Genomic DNA, 17610 nt, shown 5'->3' with positions numbered 1-17610 from the left:
TGAAGGCAAGGCCAGGCCTGGATTCTCGGCTCCCACACTGCTGCCAGCAATTGGCCGATGAGATGAGTTTAAAACCATTCCAAACCGTCAGCAAATACTTAAAGAAAAAGAACTCTGTCTTCCCAGGCACCTGCATTTTTTGTAAAATGTTTTTCAAACTACTAACTGAAGCCTCTGAGATGAATAAACTCCCCGGGTAGTGAAAGGTTCGGCTGCTGCCCTGTGTGATGGCTGCGGACGCCTACGAGATGCGCGGCACCTCCACCGCGGGGCTGTCCTGCGCGGTGGCCGCCTGCACTCCAGAGCCCGTTCCAGCAGCTGCTTGCAGACAAGCTGTCCCCTGGTTCCCCCACACCTAAAGTGATCTCCATCCCCCTCCCCTAAACCGGTACAGGTTCCCTTCCCACACACTGCAAACGGCAAACCAGAACGTCTGTTTCCATAGTGAAAGCTACCTCAGTAACAAAACGACCGGGGAATCTAATTTTTGCAAGCCCTCTCAGCCCTTTCGTCCTCTCGCCCTCCCCTTCAGCAACTCGCCACTTCAGGGAGCAGGCATCTCCCTCGTGAGTGGCAGGGTCCCCGGCAGATACCTGGAGACCCCTGCCAACATACATACAACTGGCTGTCACAGGAGGGGAGCAGGAAATTGTGACAGCATCTTCTGTTACCTTCACATAGGACTTCTCTGTGTCCATGAGCTCCTGGATGACTTTTCGGAGGCGATCTGCATCCGAGAGGTGGCGAGCCAGCGGCCTCGGAGGCGGGTCCTGACTCTCCCTTGGTCCTTCCATGCCGTTGGTCTGGGTGTCGTTATAACTCCTACAGAGCGCGGTGATCTGCTCAGCACTCTGGGAGGGAACAAGAGGCACAGGACGTTCTCCATCATTATCAACAGCCCACCGAAGACACAGGCGCTCTCTCTTCGCCCAGCGCCCTCTCAGGAGTCTCACGGGGCATTTATCTAGGGCATCCGGCTTCATTCATCTCAAACGACGCTGGCTACCATTCAAGGTTCTGGTCGTGAAGATATGAACTTACACTTGTTCAGTACTTACCCATGATGCTTTTTCGCTTTCACAGTAGCTGTCTGACAGATGCTTCTTTAGTGCTGAGACTAGAGAATAAGGCAGAGCTAACCCTCTGCAATACGGCTGAGGTTGCTCTAAAATCAAGGTCATGGCTCTGTGAAAGCACAATGAGAGACAGACTCATCCGGTCCACTCTGTCCCCTCACAGGCTGGCCTAACAGAGTTCAGTTCCCACACTAAAAGGCCCTGAGAGACTCAGGAACGGGGCAGCAGGGCAGCAGTTTTAGGATGGCCTGACCACGAGGGCCTTAGATCTGCCCCTAAATCCAGCCCTGGAGCTCTGCAGCCTCAGGCCAAGTAGCAGCATTAGGAGTGAGAGTTTGAGCCGCTGCATGAGCTAGGAATGGCAGTAGAGGGCAGGATGTGTAGGAAAGATAAGGTCCCCACGCCGAAGGGGTGCAGAGCCCGGGGAGCAGATGACACAGGAAGCCTGGTGAGGCTCCGTGGGAACCTTCGCGGAGGAGGGAGACTTGAGCAGCTTCTTAGCGGGAAGCAGACTTGTCAGACCCAGGACGTGGGGGCACGGAGGGTTCTCATTCCAGGTAGTGGGAACAGAATCACACACGTTAAATGGCAAGAAGGAGCGGGAACGTCTGCGGGGATGAACAGCCTTCTGTGCAAGTTCCTGCTCAGACTTAAGCATGGCATGAAAAGCCTTCTCCAGGAGAGCCCATGTGTACACTCCTGCCTCAGGCTGATGCTTTAAGGTCTCAAATGTGCCTCCTCCTATACGCCTCTACCTGCCTGGAGCATTATCAGATTACAAAGTATCTTTTTTATTCCTCTTTCTTTCCATTCCTCCCACACACAAGCTCCAGCCCATCTTACCACCCAGCAGCCCGTAAGCCAGCCAAGGGCAGGGTCCTGCCTTTCTCTGTCGTCGCCCCCAAGTGCTCAGTGCTGAGTCCACGTCTGGTGCACCGACGTTACTACTGAATAACAGAGCAGCTTAGTCCCGACGACACGAATGACCAATATCCATCCAGCTTTGGCAACTTTCTGTCCCTCAACTAAAACTCTCCTTTCTTCAGCTAGATGTCTCCATGCCTGATCTCCATCACGCTGTCTCGGGTCAAAAGCTGCACCAGTCAGAAGCACCTCTTCATTCTCACTGAATTCATTTTCTTTGCTTGGATATTTCAGGATGCTTACAACTCACACAGCACGTTGGTCAACCTCAGTGGCCAACTTGTTACAAAAGCTGTCACTTGACACACCGAAGTGCCTCAAAGTAAAAGTAGGACACCTGCCCTCCCTTCTCCTCTCCTTCTCTGTTCTACGCCCCACCCGCCTTTCCTCAACACGGTGTCTTCATATGATGGGAACAGACAACGCTGACACTTGGCATTGATGTTCTGGCTAGACTTTCAATTCAATCTGGTGGGAACCAATTGCTCTGCCTCCAAAGAAATAGAAACCAGCCCCTGCACAAGGATATAAGACTTGCCAAGAAACACCAAAGCGCAGCCTATGGCAGACTGGAAACCAACACGAGCCTGTGTGGAACAAACGAGAAATGTGACACACGTTAGACGGATGGGAGCATCATGTCGGAACAGGCTGTCTGGAAGGCTTCAGTGAAGAGTGGATTGTAACTGGTCCTGGAAGAAGCGTGTACCAAGGGAGAACCACGGAATGAGCCAAAGGCGGCGGGTGGAGGGAGGTGGTGGTGGTGGAGGTTATATAAGCCCAGTAACATAAAGAGCCCAACTCAAGGCGGGGGGTGAGAGCGGGGCCCCCGCAGATGTCTACGATGAGAACTCCCAGACTGCTGGCCTATTTCATATAATTGCTTCTCCTGTATTTTGGCATTAATCTTGGTGCAAAAGTTAAATCAACCATGTAACAGATACTAAACCTCCAACTAGACACACAGACACATCTGAAGTGATTTACTTCTAAAACAGTTAAAGCATGTGTAAGCACTAATGATCCTGCTTAAGTACACATATTATCCCCTTGTTTTTATCCTTAACTATAACACTAGCATATTGCTGGTAATGCCTATCAGAAGATGTTCATTCAGAGTAAGCTTTCAAAGAACAAGAAAACAGACATGGGGCTTCCCTGGTGGTGCAGTGGTTAAGAATCTGCCTGCCAATGCAGGGGACACGGGTTCGAGCCCTGGTCCGGGAAGATCCCACATGCCGCGGAGCAACTAAGCCCGTGCGCCACAACTACTGAGCCTGTGCGCTAGAGCCCGTGCTCCGCAACGAGGGAAGCCACTGCAGTGAGAAGCCCGCAATGAAGAGTAGCCCCTGCTTGCCGCAACTAGAGAAAGCCCGCGCGCAGCAACGAAGACCCAATGCAGTCAAAAATAAATATTAAATAATTTAAAAAAAGAAAACAGACGTGGATCTTAAAGCACCAATTAGAATGCAACTTGACCTATCAAAATGTCTCATAACATGTTTGAAACAACCAAATCTCATGATTCATTATTGAAGAAACTCCAAACTGTTCGGTCTTACCCTAGAAGCCTGATGACACAGCAAAAGCCAAACAGAGCAGTGCAGCCAAAAGGTGGCTTTCCTTCTCTTCCAGGACGTGAGCCTCGCGATGGAGCACAAGGGAACATCACCAAACCAGCCCCAATTCTGTCCTCCTCTTCCTGCTTCCCATGAAGCAGGTGACTTCAAGCCAGGTCACACGTTTGCTCTCTGGGCGGGGCTATTAAAAAACACCCACAGCTGGACCAACTGAACCAGAATCTCTGGGGCCCCAGGTATGCTGCTGTGTGACTCACATGAGAACTACTGGTCTACCCATCAGTAGAGCGAGCATTCAGCCTGCAGTTTCTGGGAGGATCATGTTGTCCCCAGGGTCTGCACCACAGGATGGCCACGTAAAAGGTGTGTGGACTGAGCTCACGAGATAAGAGGAAATAGGCAGAATCACACCTGTGCGCCTGGTGTCCTGGGTTTGGCTTCACTCACAGCCCAAGACAATGATACTGAGACTCTCCAACTTACTTATCTGAAATCTCTATACTGGTATTTGCACCACAAGCTCAGACAATGCAATTTTGCAATCCTGAGAAACGACGGTCCCCAGGGCTGCAGAATCCAAATTAATAGCTCACACACACTGCATAAAATAAGATCCGACAAAATGCACCATAAGTGAAATGGCAGCCGGTGAGATGCAGCTTTGCCTTGCTGGGATGTCAAAAATCACACCTAACAATGCAGTGTTACAATAACGAGATTTTAAAAATAAAGTATCTTGCCATTTTAGAAAATCAGAATTCATGTTGAGAACGCTTCTGGTAAGATTAAGTTGGAAAAGTAAATGTTAGCTGAGAGTTTCACGGCAAATGTACTTTTGAAGGTAGGGCTCATAATGAAGTGCTCAAGTGCTACAAAGTCACCGTAGCTGCTGTCTAGGGAAGGTTGTGAGGATTACCTGGGATCCAACAGGGCAGAGCCACTAAAAGGAGAAGAGTAATTATACCTATGTCTTTAGATTGTATCTGAAAGAGTCACTTGGTTGGTTACATTTCATTTCCTCCGTTCTTAGCAATGGTTATAAAATTGAACTGCTAAAGGTAGAATTCGGGGTGTATCTGATAAGCAGTTTCTAGAAACAGCGACTATTTCGGTTGGGCTATTTTCACACATACACGTGGTGATGGAGGTGAAAAGCACAGACAAGACTGAGAGGAACCGAGTTCCAGCCCTGGCCCTGCCCACAGTCCTCCACGCATGCTGGGCAAGACTCATTGCTGCACCTTCAATTTCCTTAATGATGAGACAGAGGAAGCATTACCTAGTCCATCAGGTAACCCTTCAAATTGCCATCTGGACCACGGAGAAAGGGGAACTTGGATTTGTTGAGCACTTGCTGTATACGAGACAAACCCAGGGGGCGGTGTTCTCCTAGAACTATCAGGCATTGGGTCCCGACGATGCAACCGGCCGGGACTACAGGTGCCGAGTGCGAAGGCAGTACCTGATGGCACAGGATCCTCCTACTCTCGAGCTGTCTGCACGGTGCCAACCACTCCCTGGGTATCTGGCAGAGCACGGGCAAAACAGGCTTGCTTCTCCGGCTGCCTCTGCGCACGGTGCCGTCAGGGCTCTCCCGGCCCCAGGAGAATCCAGACACACCCCAGGCGTGCCCGGGATGCAGCCACCGGCCTCTGGAGGCCATCTCTGCTCAGGGAAGCAAAGGCAGCTCCCCACATCTGCACACAACTGTGACTTCTGTTAGGCTAATCCCCGCTCCCCTCCATCCCCAGGGATGCTGCTTGTAAAGCAAGAGACAGATGTTCACAAATCAGGGCTGGGCATGCAGGCGGATTCAGCAGCCAGACAGTGTGTGCTTGTGCAGAACAAAAACCACACTGGAACCTGAAACTCAGGCTGGTATCTCCCAGTTTGTAGTGATCAATGCTGAGAAGCTTGGGTTCATTGGGGGCCTTGCCTTTTATAAGAAAGCATCAAACAGATCTTTTCCTCATGAATTCATTTTTAAAATTTAATGAAAACAGGGCTTCCCTGGTGGCACAGTGGTTGAGAGTCCGCCTGCCGATGCAGGGGACGCGGGTTCGTGCCCCGGTCCAGGAGGATCCCACATGCCGCGGAGCGGCTGGGCCCGTGAGCCATGGCCGCTGAGCCTGCGCGTCCGGAGCCTGTGCTCCGCAACCGGAGAGGCCACAACGGTGAGAGACCCGCGTACCACAAAAAAAAAAAAAAAGGAAAAAACGGAAAGAAAAATTTAACGAAAACAGATTTCCCTAAAACTATGCTATATGAAAAAGTAGTGATATTGACCCACAAAATTTTTCTTCAGGCTTTTAAGTTTTCACTAAGGCTGATCCCTGCTTGAAAGTGATTTGATCTCATTTATAGATGAGGACATCTCACTCAAGACCTCTGAATTCAAAGTCACTCTTCCGTGTCCTCACCAAAAACAAACAAACAAAACGTAACTATGTGAGGTGATGGGTGTGTTAATTAACCTGACCGTGATAAACATCACAACGTATACGTATATCAAATCAAGTTGTACACCTTAAATATATATAATTTTTAATTGTCAACTATACCTTGATAAAGTTGGCAGGGAAAGACATCTAAAACAGAGTTATCTTTGTTTCTGTGTCTTAAACATGTGAATACGGACACCTGCTTCCCTGTATTAGGGCTGCAATGTGTCTCTTTTTCAGGAGCCCCATTTCTTGGGGGTGGCAATGAAACTGCTCAGGATGACCAAGCGCCCTGCCCCGGATTCTCTTTGGAGGAAGGTGGGGGGCTGAGCCTTTTTCTCAAACAAGCTTGGAATCCCACAGGTGACCCTTTTAACCTCGATTTGGCTCAATACTTTTCATCCGAAGCATCAGGCAGCTCCTCCTGGCCTGGATTAGTTAAGATCTGCTCCCCTGAGCATAACTACTCTGATGTTTGCTTTGCTCTTCTTTGAAGACATTGCTACCTGAGGCTTTTCAATTTCCCTGTGGGTTTTGAAACTGAAGCTGGGATAAGTACATCACATTATCCAGAACTATTCCCGGACGACGACTGAGGTTTCGTAGCTACTCCGTGAAATATCAGTGCCCACCAGGAGCCCTGCGCCTCGTCGGCAGCTCAGCTCTGCCCCACCTTTCCGGGCTCAGTTTGCAATCCTGTCCTCACTTAGGGGCCTCGGGTACTGCAGACTCTTTTGTCAAAGGCATCTGTTGTCTGACTTGGACTCCAAAAACACTTTCAGCTGAAGAAAAACGGTTTAAAAGTGCTGCATAATTTCAGGGTAATAGTTTGCAGGGAAATGCTGAAAGGTAAATGACAGCATTTGCAGTGTGCTTGACTTTTGAATCCCTGGTTTAGAGGAAAAGGAGGTTAACTTAGAGGGGAGGTCAGTAATGGACTCAGCCAAGACACGGACCTAGAAGGGAGGGTACCCCATACTGCTTCGTTAACTGGTCCTACACAGTATGTGACCCCCAGCTGCCACCCATGTCCTCCTCTCCCTCCGTCACACAGACCAGCTCTTCCCGCTGGGCCACTGACGGGGATGGAAGCCCGGGCTGGGTCACATCTGCAGAGGCTCATCCTACCAGGATACCAATCAGAAGAACCAGATTCTACTATTTCTACCATCCCTAGAAAGAATGCTGGGGAAAAAAAAAAAAAAGCTGTAGGCTCTGGGCAAACAATCAGTTGTCCTCAGGGACAGTCTAGGCCTGGAAAGGTGTGGTTGCATGGTGTGTGCTCAGCTGTGCTCAGACAGACCCCCCAGTTCACTGTCCAGGGCATGAGAAGTCACGTCAGTAAATCACCGCAGACTACAGCTACGGAGTCAGCTGTCACATCCTAGCAAATTAAGTCAGGAACGCTCCCTTTGGTGGGGGAAAAAAAAAAAAAACCCAAAAATTGTACAAAGGACTTTTTCTCCATTGACTCTGTAATCCATTAAAGTCTCTAACTTACAGAAAGATCTGACATTATCCCCAAATGTTCCCAGCAGAGGGAATCCAGAAGGATCACCAAGGGTTAATGGCTTCCCCGGAAAGGCTAATGGGCAGAGAGACAGAGGATGGGCTGGATTCCAGGTAAGCTGGATCGCCCACGTACAGGTCCAGCCACAGACACCCCGTGCTGCCCCACCTCTGCCAGGTCAGGATTCCTGGCCTACACTCTGCTCCGTGCTCAGAGGCGGCTGGCCGGGCCCACAGGCTGGGTGAGAGGGTCTGGTCTACCCTAGGGGATCTCAGCAGAGGGGGAGGGAAGAGGCGGGGAAGAGGGTCGTATTCACCACCTTGGCAGGGTGAAGGGGAGGCTACAAACAGACCCAAGAGGATGATTTTTATATCTGGGGATAGTCATTCACTCTACAGTGATACAATCCTTGGATTAAAAACTCTAGAGAAATGGCCTGAGATTTTCTTATACTTAACAAAATGGTACAAGAAGAATGAGAAAATGCTCATAATCTTTGTTTTCTAGACCAGACAGTTCTACTTCCAAAGGCAGAATGGAAATTAAAAGATGTAAAATTAAATGTAAACGTACAGATGAGAGTCCTTATTTTATGTTGAAAGGCAAAGATTAACCTAAGTTATGGCACAAAAATGCACTGAAATCTATGCAGCAATTCCCAACGATGGGAGAAATCGGCATCTGTTGACCAAAAAAGGACACGATTTATTGGAAAGGGAAGAAGGCAGGTCTGAATTTTGGAAAGTAACTTTTATGTATATCTAAGGCATGTAAACATATGTGCATGGATTTTTCTAACGGGATAATATATATCATAAATGCGGTGGTTAACACTGCATTTCAAGTTATTTTCATTTTAATCTTTGGCTTATCTATATCTTCTCATTTTTTATAGTGGTTTAATTTTTAAAAGAAATTTCTTAACGGAATCCTTTCCTGATGCTTTACAAAAACGATTTGAGGCAGAGGCAGCCTATTTCTAGGACACAGTGATGGACGAGACTGACAGTCCTTGGGCTCCCAGCTCCCAGAGTTCAGCTGGGAAGACAAACTGGCAGTGAGTCAGTCAAGGTCGATCGGTGCGCCCAAAGCAGCGCGGGGGCCTGGGAACAGAACAGGGTGACTTTCTGTGGTCGGAGCACGGTCAGGGAAAGCAAGGTGGAAGCTAGGATGGACTCAAGGGAAACAAAGTTACCCACCCTAAGCAAAGTTTGGGGCTGGGGAGGGGGCCAAGAACTGAAGGCCAGCCCAGCCGTGGCCCATGGCCAAGTCAGGTCACATGGGGAGATGGGGCAGGAGACAGAGGTGGAGGCCTTGCTCTCGGGGGAGGGGAGCGGCAGAGGAAACCCACTTGGAGTGTGTGCCGGGGTCGCGGGCCACCCTTAGGTACACACCTTATAGCAGGTGGCAGGGTGAGTAGCTGGGATAGCATTAGAGAGGGTGGGGTGTGCACCTGTCACGTGAGCTCTGTCCTGTCATTACCCCCCATGAGTGTGAAGCTCACCTTAACTAAGGGCCTCAGCGCATGCTCTGGGCGAAGCTTTCTGAGACAGTTACTTTTTCCAAGACAGGAGACTTGAACACACAGGTTCTAGAGTGGCCACCCTGGCCACGGCGATCACCAGTCCTGACGCACTCCTCCCTGACGCAGTTTGCTCACCTATAAAGAAGGGGCCGTGTTTCGCAGGGCCGTTGCGAGGATTTAATGAGGTGAGACGTGTAAAACTACTCAGCACAGTGCAAGGGGTCAGCAGAGGCCAGGGGCTCCATAAACGTTATAATATGCACAGGGAGTTTAATTTCCCAAGTTCTGTTGTTTTTACAAGCGTAGAAGGAGAAATTTCCTCTGAGTTCCCTGAAGGAAGGGCCAGAGAAATCAAATTCCATTTATTTACTAACTTTTCGTTGAGCACCTCCTCCATGCCAGGCTCTGTTCTAGGTGCTGGAGATGAAGCTTGAATACAAAAGAGGAAAACTCTGACCTTCATGTAAGACTATCAGGTGGAGTGAGAGGAAGGGCAGAGAGAGGCAACAAGGACACGGACGGATGACAAAAAGTGGAGCCCACAGTATCTGGACAGAGGCATAGGGCTCTGGGGAAAGCCGAAACGAGAGGAGGCTATGGGGGGCCGGTGGGACGGGCTGCAGCCTCACCAGGTGGGCAGAGAAGGAGACGAACTTCACCTTTGGAGAGCGGCCGTCCAGAGAGGATGCAGCGTTTGAGAAGGCAGAGGGCATCTGTGTGTACCAAGCAGGAAGCGCCCGTCCTCAGGAGACACACCCCCGGGAAGGCAGGTCCGAGCTGTGTGCCCGGAGGTGGGGAAGCACCACGTGTGTGGCTCCGTGGCTCCCAGGCCAGAGTCACCCCCTCGGGGAGGGAGCCATCGATCCAGAGCCCGCGTGAAACAGGCCTGCTGCCTGCCTTCTGCTCAGTTTCCTTATTTAACTGGAGTTTGGTCTGAATTCAGGGATGAATAAGATAAGCTCTCTCAGCCAAGGATGTTTCAAGGGCTAGGGCAGCATTTCTACACGAGCAGGCGCTTCTTTCACATAAAATGTCGGGTGTTTCAAAATCACTCGTATGTAATTCACAAGAATCGGCTCACCCTATCTAACAGATCCTATGCCAGGTACTGTGTTCCCTCTTTCCCATTTTTCACCCAGAAAGAAAGATACGGCTTACTTCTGATGTGCAGTCAAACCCGCGCATCAGGGAAGATGCGTGTGGGCCAGAACTTTTCCTTGACTTCTGAGTGCAAAAATGGTATAAAAGAGACTCTTATGACCCCACTCTGAAACAAGCAGGTGAGCTAAGGGCGGACCATCAGAGCAGGAGTTAGCAAACTATAGCTTTCAGGCCAAACCCAGCCTGCCTGTTGTCCTTGTGGATAAAGTTTTATTAGAACTCAGCCACGCTCATGCATCTGCCTATGGTCTATGGCTGCTTCCGCACTGACATGCAGAGGTAAGTGGTTGCCAGAGCCTCTAATATTTACTACCTGGCCCTTCACAGGAGACGTCTGCCAGTCCCTGATAAAGAGCTGAGCCCAACCAAAAAAGATGTCTCTTTTGAAATTCAGTCTGAATTAAAACTTGAAATAATCTATAAAACTTTATTCTAAAGTTTTCAGTGAGTAAAATGTATATTTAAAAAATGACTTCTGGGGCTTCCCTGGTGGCTCAGTGGTTGGGAGTCCACCTGCCGATGCAGGGGACACGGGTTCGTGCCCTGGTCCGGGAGGATCCCGCGTGCCGCGAGGCCCGCGTACCGCAAAAAAAAAAGAAAAATGACTTCTACATGTCAATTGTCTACAGACTCCGGATGACATCTTAATTCCCATAAGATATAAACCATTTTATGTCATATGCTTTCAACCGTGTCAAAAGCCGAACAAAACAACAGCTGCGTGCTCACCTGGCTCAGATCCAGGGCTCAGAGAAATGACTCAAATTCTCTTTAACAGTTTTTGCTTTCTTTTGTGTTGCTTTTTGATGCGTGGGAGAAGTCAGTTTGCTTTTCCTGTGACATGGCGCATTAAGGTCTATTGTGATTATACCATTTAACATTCATTCTAAATATGTTTATCTAGGTCAAGAAGTCTCTAAACCAATATCTTTCAACTCATGGTTTGGAAATCATACGCTTGCCTATATCTACGACTTCTCTGTCTTATCCTCACTCACTTTCCTACCCATAGGTATTTATCTCCGGTCTTAGCGCCCTCTTAATTCTCGTCCTTTGGTTTTCTCTCACAGCCTACTTTTGTTCTGATAATCACATAAATTAGTTTCAGCTTGTGTATTTACAGTAACTCTCCCTTCAGTGGTTTATGTTTTCATTGAACCCTATTATTCTAGTTGGTTTGGTTTACTGCCGATTTTTCCAAACACGACATTTCTATTCAAGAGCTGTGCCTCTAACTTTATTCTTGGCGACTGATAATATATTACTGAGCAGTTTTTGCAGCAAAAGTCTTAAGTGCTACATATTCTGAGAATTTACTGAGCTGAGAATTTTTTCTATCTTCGTCACTGTATTTGAAGAGAAAATGTGTCAATAACAACACCAATTGTAATCAAATTCTGGAGAGACTAGAGCTTTGAAAAGTCTTTGTTAGCCTCCAATTTCCTGGGCAGGTAGAGTCTCTACTATAAACAGAAGACTGAGGACGACACAGTTGAATCCTGGAAGGGGGCCCCGCACGCTGAGGTTCAACAGCTCAGGCTGTGTATGACTCTGCCTAGGACAGCTCTGCCCACCTACCTAAGCCCGGACTGTCCCCCAGCTGAGTCTTCTCTCTTTGCCCTGGTACCTTGAGAACTATATTTTCTTTCTCGTTGTAATCTACAAGGGTTCCTGGTTGCCTTACCTAGGAAACCAAAAAGCAGGGCAACACCTGCTTCCCAGCTGCAGACCAAGCCCTCAGCCCTGGGAGCAGTTCTAAGACTCTCAGAAAACTACAATTCAGTTGCCCCTACCCCAGTTCTCTGATGATACTCCTTGGGCACCTTAGATCAGCTTCCAGACTGTCGTAGCGTTACATCTCAGCTGGCTCTAAACAGTTGGCCTGGTCTACCTTCTTGTGGAACATAAGCCGGGGGCCTCCACACCCTCACAGACTCCCCTGACCCGTAGGGAAGTGGGGATGGTGGGGGGCTTCACGGCATCACAGACTAACACCGTCATCTTGTTATCTGCCCTTCGTTGCTCTTAACGCACGTAACCCCACCAGTGTCCCAAGTCTTCTTATTAAATATCATTATTGTTGCCATATAATAATTTTATCTTAGGAAATATTTTTGTAGGAATCCACAAGATAGACACTACTAGGACACATTTACTCTTGTTAAAAGGTGCCCTTTCTTTCCTGCAATGTTTCTCCCAATACCAAAGAAAGAGAGCAGGAATAAAAGGAATCCAAATCGGAAAAGAAGAAGTAAAGCTGTCACTGTTTGCAGATGACATGATACTATACATAGAGAATCCCAAAGATGCTACCAGAAAACTACTAGAGCTAATCAATGAATCTGGTAAAGTAGCAGGATACAAAATTAATGCACAGAAATCTCTGGCATTCCTATACACTAATGATGAAAAATCTGAAAATGAAATTAAGAAAACACTCCCATTTACCACTGCAACAAAAAGAATAAAATATCTAGGAATAAACCTACCTAAGGAGACAAAAGACCTGTATGCAGAAAATTATAAGACACTGATGAAAGAAATTAAAGATGATACAAATAGATGGAGAGATATACCATGTTCTTGGATTGGAAGAATCAACATTGTGAAAATGACTCTACTACCCAAAGCAATCTACAGATTCAATGCAATCCCTATCAAACTACCACTGGCATTTTTCACAGTACTAGAACAAAAAATTTCACAATTTGTATGGTAACACAAAAGACCCCGAGTAGCCAAAGCAATCTTGAGAAAGAAAAATGGAGCTGGAGGAATCAGGCTCCCCAACTTCAAACTATACTGCAAAGGTACAGTAATCAGGACACTGGCAGAGTGTCAGTAGGGTACTGGCACAAAAATAGAAATATAGATCAATGGAACAGGACAGAAAGCCCAGAGATAAACCTATGCACGTATGGTCACCTTATCTTTGACAAAGGAGGCAAGAATATACAGTGGAGAAAAGACAGCCTCTTCAGTAAGTGGTGCTGGGAAAACTGGACAGGTACATGTAAAAGTATGAGATTAGAACACTCCCTAACACCAAACACAAAAATAAGCTCAAAATGGATTAAAGATCTAAATGTAAGGCCAGAAACTATCAAACTCTTAGAGGAAAACATAGGCAGAACACTCTATGACATGAATCACAGCAATATCCTTTTTGACCCACCTCCTAGAGAAATGGAAAGAAAAACAAAAATAAACAACTGGGACCTAATGAAACTGAAAAGCTTTTGCACAGCAAAGGGAACCATAAACAAGACCAAAAGACAACCCTCAGAATGGGAGAAAATATTTGCAAATGAAGCAACTGACAAAGGATTAATCTCCCAAATTTACAAGCAGCTCATGCAGCTCAATAACATAAAAACAAACAACCCAATCCAAAAATGGGCAGAAGACCTAAATAGACATTTCTCCAAAGAAGAGATACAGACTGCCAACAAACACATGAAAGAATGCTCAACATCATTAATCATTAAAGAAATGCAAATCAAAACTACAATGAGATATCATCTCACACCGGTCAGAATGGCCATCATCAAAAAATCTAGAAACAATAAATGCTGGAGAGGGTGTCGAGAAAAGGGAACCCTCCTGCACTGCTGGTGGGAATGTAAATTGATGCAGCCACTATGGAGAACAGTATGGAGGTTCCTTAAAAAACTACAAATAGAACTACCGTATGACCCAGCAATCCCACTGCTGGGCAAATACCCTGAGAAAACCATAATTCAAAAAGAGTCATGTACCAAAATGTTCATTGCAGCTCTACTTACAATAGCCAGGAGATGGAAGCAACCTAAGTGTCCATCATCGGATGAATGGATAAAGAAGATGTGGCACATATATACAATGGAATATTACTCAGCCATAAAACGAAACGAAATTGAGTTATTTGTAGTGAGGTAGATGGACCTAGAGTCTGTCATACAGAGCGAAGTAAGTCAGAAAGAGAAAAACAAATACCGTATGCTAACGCATATATATATGGAATCTAAGAAAAAAAAAAAAAAGGTCATGAAGAACCTAGGGGTAAGATGGGAATAAAGACACAGACCCACTGGAGAATGGACTTGAGGATATGGGGAGGGGCAAGGATAAGCTGTGACAAAGTGAGAGAGTGGCATGGACATATATACACTACCAAACGTAAAATAGGTAGCTAGTGGGAAGCAGCCGCATAGCACAGGGAGATCAGCTCGGTGCTTTGTGACCACCTAGAGGGGTGGGATAGGGATGGTGGGAGGGAGGGAGACGCAAGAGGGAAGAGATATGGGAACATATGTATAACTGACTCACTTTGTTATAAAGCAGAAACTAACACACCATTGTAAAGCAATTATACTCCAATAAAGATGTTAAAACAAATACAAATCAAGTGTTTTCTTTAACCCTTTGGGGATGGGATTTTTGGGGGGGGTGCCTACATAAATCCTACAAGGAGTGAGCTCCCATGGAAAACCCAACATTAAAAGGTATGTTCAGATCAGGAAAGTTATAAATTTATGAAGAAATGTTCTCTAGGCATTACTGACAAAAATTAGAATTCAATATTACTAGACCCTCTGCTCTATGCAGATATACCCAGGGTGGGACTCTCAGCTACCAATGCACTGAAGATCCAGGAAGAAGACACCCAACCAGCTCCGGGAGAGAAGAGCATTTCTGTTCAGGTATAAGTGGTCTCCTCCAGTATCGCTGTACTTTTGTGTACCCCCAAGATACAGTTTTAAATGTTTTTTTTTAAAAGACCAGTATCTACTAGTTATACTGTATTATTTTAATGTTAAGGTTATTATATAGTGACAGATTTTAAAACATGAATTTTATCTATTGAAAAACAAGTTGGAGGTGAAAACATTCACATATGGCCTGCACCTAGTACAAAACTACACTCCAAATTGTCAAACTAATCACTAGTCAGATGCAACTATGAGATATTAGTACTTGGTAGTCTGGGACTTGAGAACTTTTCTGCAACAGAGTTCAAATTTGCTGACAATAACAACTCCACAAATTTCATTATAGCTCTATGAAATAGATTCTTTAAAGGCCAAAACAAAACAAACAGAAACAAAACAACAACAAAATAACACATGTACATTGCTTAACCACGTCTGTAAATTAAGCTAAAGAATCAAAAAGTTGTGTCCGGATTTCTAACATCATACCCGCAACTGAACAAACAGAGTTGCTCTGCCTTTAAGTCAAGTACATGTCTCTGGTATTTAAATGCACCGTTGTGTATCTGGTTTCTCCCTTTCCTCTATAATCAGCACCACATTCTCCTTACTGGTCAGATGGGTGGAGTGGAAAGAATGGACTTTAGCATCCAGCAGAGCTGGCTGTGAACGCTGCCCCACCACTGACCGGACCATCAGTTAGCTTCTCCCATCTCAGTTCTCTCACACTAAAAGGGGCTCGTGATATCTACTCAATAGGGCTGCTGGGGAGAAAATGGGGTTTTCATGAGATGCTGTATATAAAATTCACAGTGCACGCTAAGGGCTGAGCATCACATGCTAAGGGCAGCTTGCAAAGTCCTTTCACTTCCATGGAACTGTCATGGCAATATAATCCCATTCTTTTTTAGTGAGTAAGGATATAAGGGCCTCAGAAGGTGAGGTGATTTTCCTAAAGTCCACTAACCAGTGAGAGTGAGCGAGGCTCCCGGCACCCAGGGCCACCTCCTGCCTGGTCCAGCAAGTTAAGCAGTAAACCTCTACTCTTCAAATTAGTACAGCAGGGGATGAAACCCTTCTAGTGAATCCTCTTATTTTTCTTACGTATCTCACCCTCCTAATGTGAACTGCAAATGTGCGGTTTGGAATAGCCTTGGCCGTGGGGATGATCAGAGTCAACCGAAGGTGACAGCAATGCTCAACCCCTAAGGAAGGAGGCACAAAACAGGCAGCACGCTTGCCTCTACCCCGTAACCACTCTCCAGAAGAAACCAAGCCATGGCTGCCCTCACTGGGACAGGTAGACGGGCACATGCTCTGACTTGGGGTAATGCAGGGAGCCATTTTCCCCGCCTGAATTTGGTGCAAATTACAAATTCTTAAAGAACTTCCCTGAGCATTTCGACTTTACCATTTACAATCTCTAGCTGCCACTGCGAAGCAGAGCTGTCACGGATGCCCGGCAAACCGAGGTGGCCACCTAGACAGATCGGCACATGGGGCCCCCGCTGCAGCTTCAGGAAGACGGCAGCCCATCCTCCTCCCCATGCCCTCTCGAGGCTGGTACCTTTGGGACAGCTTAACAGTTACACTGACTTCCAGTGAGTTCTGCTCCACGAGGTTTCATGGACCAGGACGCCCCACAGTCACTTATGAAGACTGCCACGGGGTTAGGGACAAAGGGTCCAGGTGCTATGATTTGTCTGAAACACACCACACCCACTTCGTGCATAAAAAGGCCTGGATTTTCAGTTCTAATATTCAGCTGAAAGTAACATTTGGAATTTGGTTTCAAAAAAAACTGCAGCTTTGGGGAGAAAAAAAATCATAACAATATGAAAAAAATCAAATTATTTGTTAAAATCCTGACAGCCTTAATTGGGTGTGGGTATTGCCAAGCACTGCCTATCTGCCCTGAGTGAGCACAGGTACAACCTGCGTGGCCCCTGACTTGTGGTTTTAGTTAAATTTTTTTGCTGGATTTCAGCAATGTGATAGTCCAGTCTGTTACATTACTCTGGATTGCTTCTTACTGACCTGGGGGGGGGGGGGTCCTCAAAATAATCACCTCATACGAAAAGTGCCTACATCATACACATTTATCTGAGACTTTACCACCAATCCATCTCTAAAATTTAACATTAACTAAATAACAGAAAGGAAGTAATAACATTTAAACTAGGACAACAACCATGTTCAATAAATGGTTTGGCAATTCTGATCAAGCTTCTAGAAAATAACAAACCAATAAATACAAAGTAACCAAAGCCATGCTTCCCTGGGGTTAGGAGAACAGGTGATGACCTAGGGAAGGGGTGCACAGACAGACATACCCTCAAGTAAAACTGAAATACATCGGAGACAATGTGACCATGACACAATGTAAATTTACAACTTTTTTGCCTAAGAATCACTTTGCTTTACACCTGAAACTAACACAGCATTGTAAGTCAACTATACTTCAATAAAAAAACAAACAAAAACATCTTTTTTTTTTTAAAGCCTCAGACATAGAAGGCTGTTTTTAAATCTCACCTGAAGTTACTGGTTGGATAATCAGCCTTTCCATCTTGGAAACTCATCTATAAAAGCACGACATACAAGATCTCGCAAGGCTACTGAGGGGAGAGCAGAGCATGCCAGGGCCCATCCTGATGCCTGGAACCCCCAGGCCATGGGGCCGGGCCAGGCTTCTCTTCTGA

At 46.6% G+C, this 17610-nt stretch overlaps 1 protein-coding gene across 2 annotated transcripts in view; it reads right to left on the bottom strand.

Annotated features, from left to right (window-relative positions):
* Positions 1 to 17610, bottom strand: part of TIAM2 (T cell lymphoma invasion and metastasis 2) — a 111960-nt gene that overhangs the window by 15544 nt on the left and 78806 nt on the right. For both annotated transcript variants that reach the window (XM_029223840.1, XM_029223841.1), the window contains one exon: positions 672 to 851. In XM_029223840.1, the coding sequence (XP_029079673.1) occupies positions 672 to 851 (180 nt within the window). The remainder of the gene's footprint in view (positions 1 to 671; positions 852 to 17610) is intronic.

Source organism: Monodon monoceros, unplaced genomic scaffold (assembly GCF_005190385.1).
Source record: "Monodon monoceros isolate NGI ecotype Baffin Bay Population unplaced genomic scaffold, NGI_Narwhal_1 Super_Scaffold_15, whole genome shotgun sequence".
Taxonomy (NCBI): Eukaryota; Metazoa; Chordata; class Mammalia; order Artiodactyla; family Monodontidae; genus Monodon; species Monodon monoceros.
The sequence above is the reverse complement of the archived record's forward strand: the minus strand, read 5'-3'. Positions and strand labels throughout refer to the sequence as shown.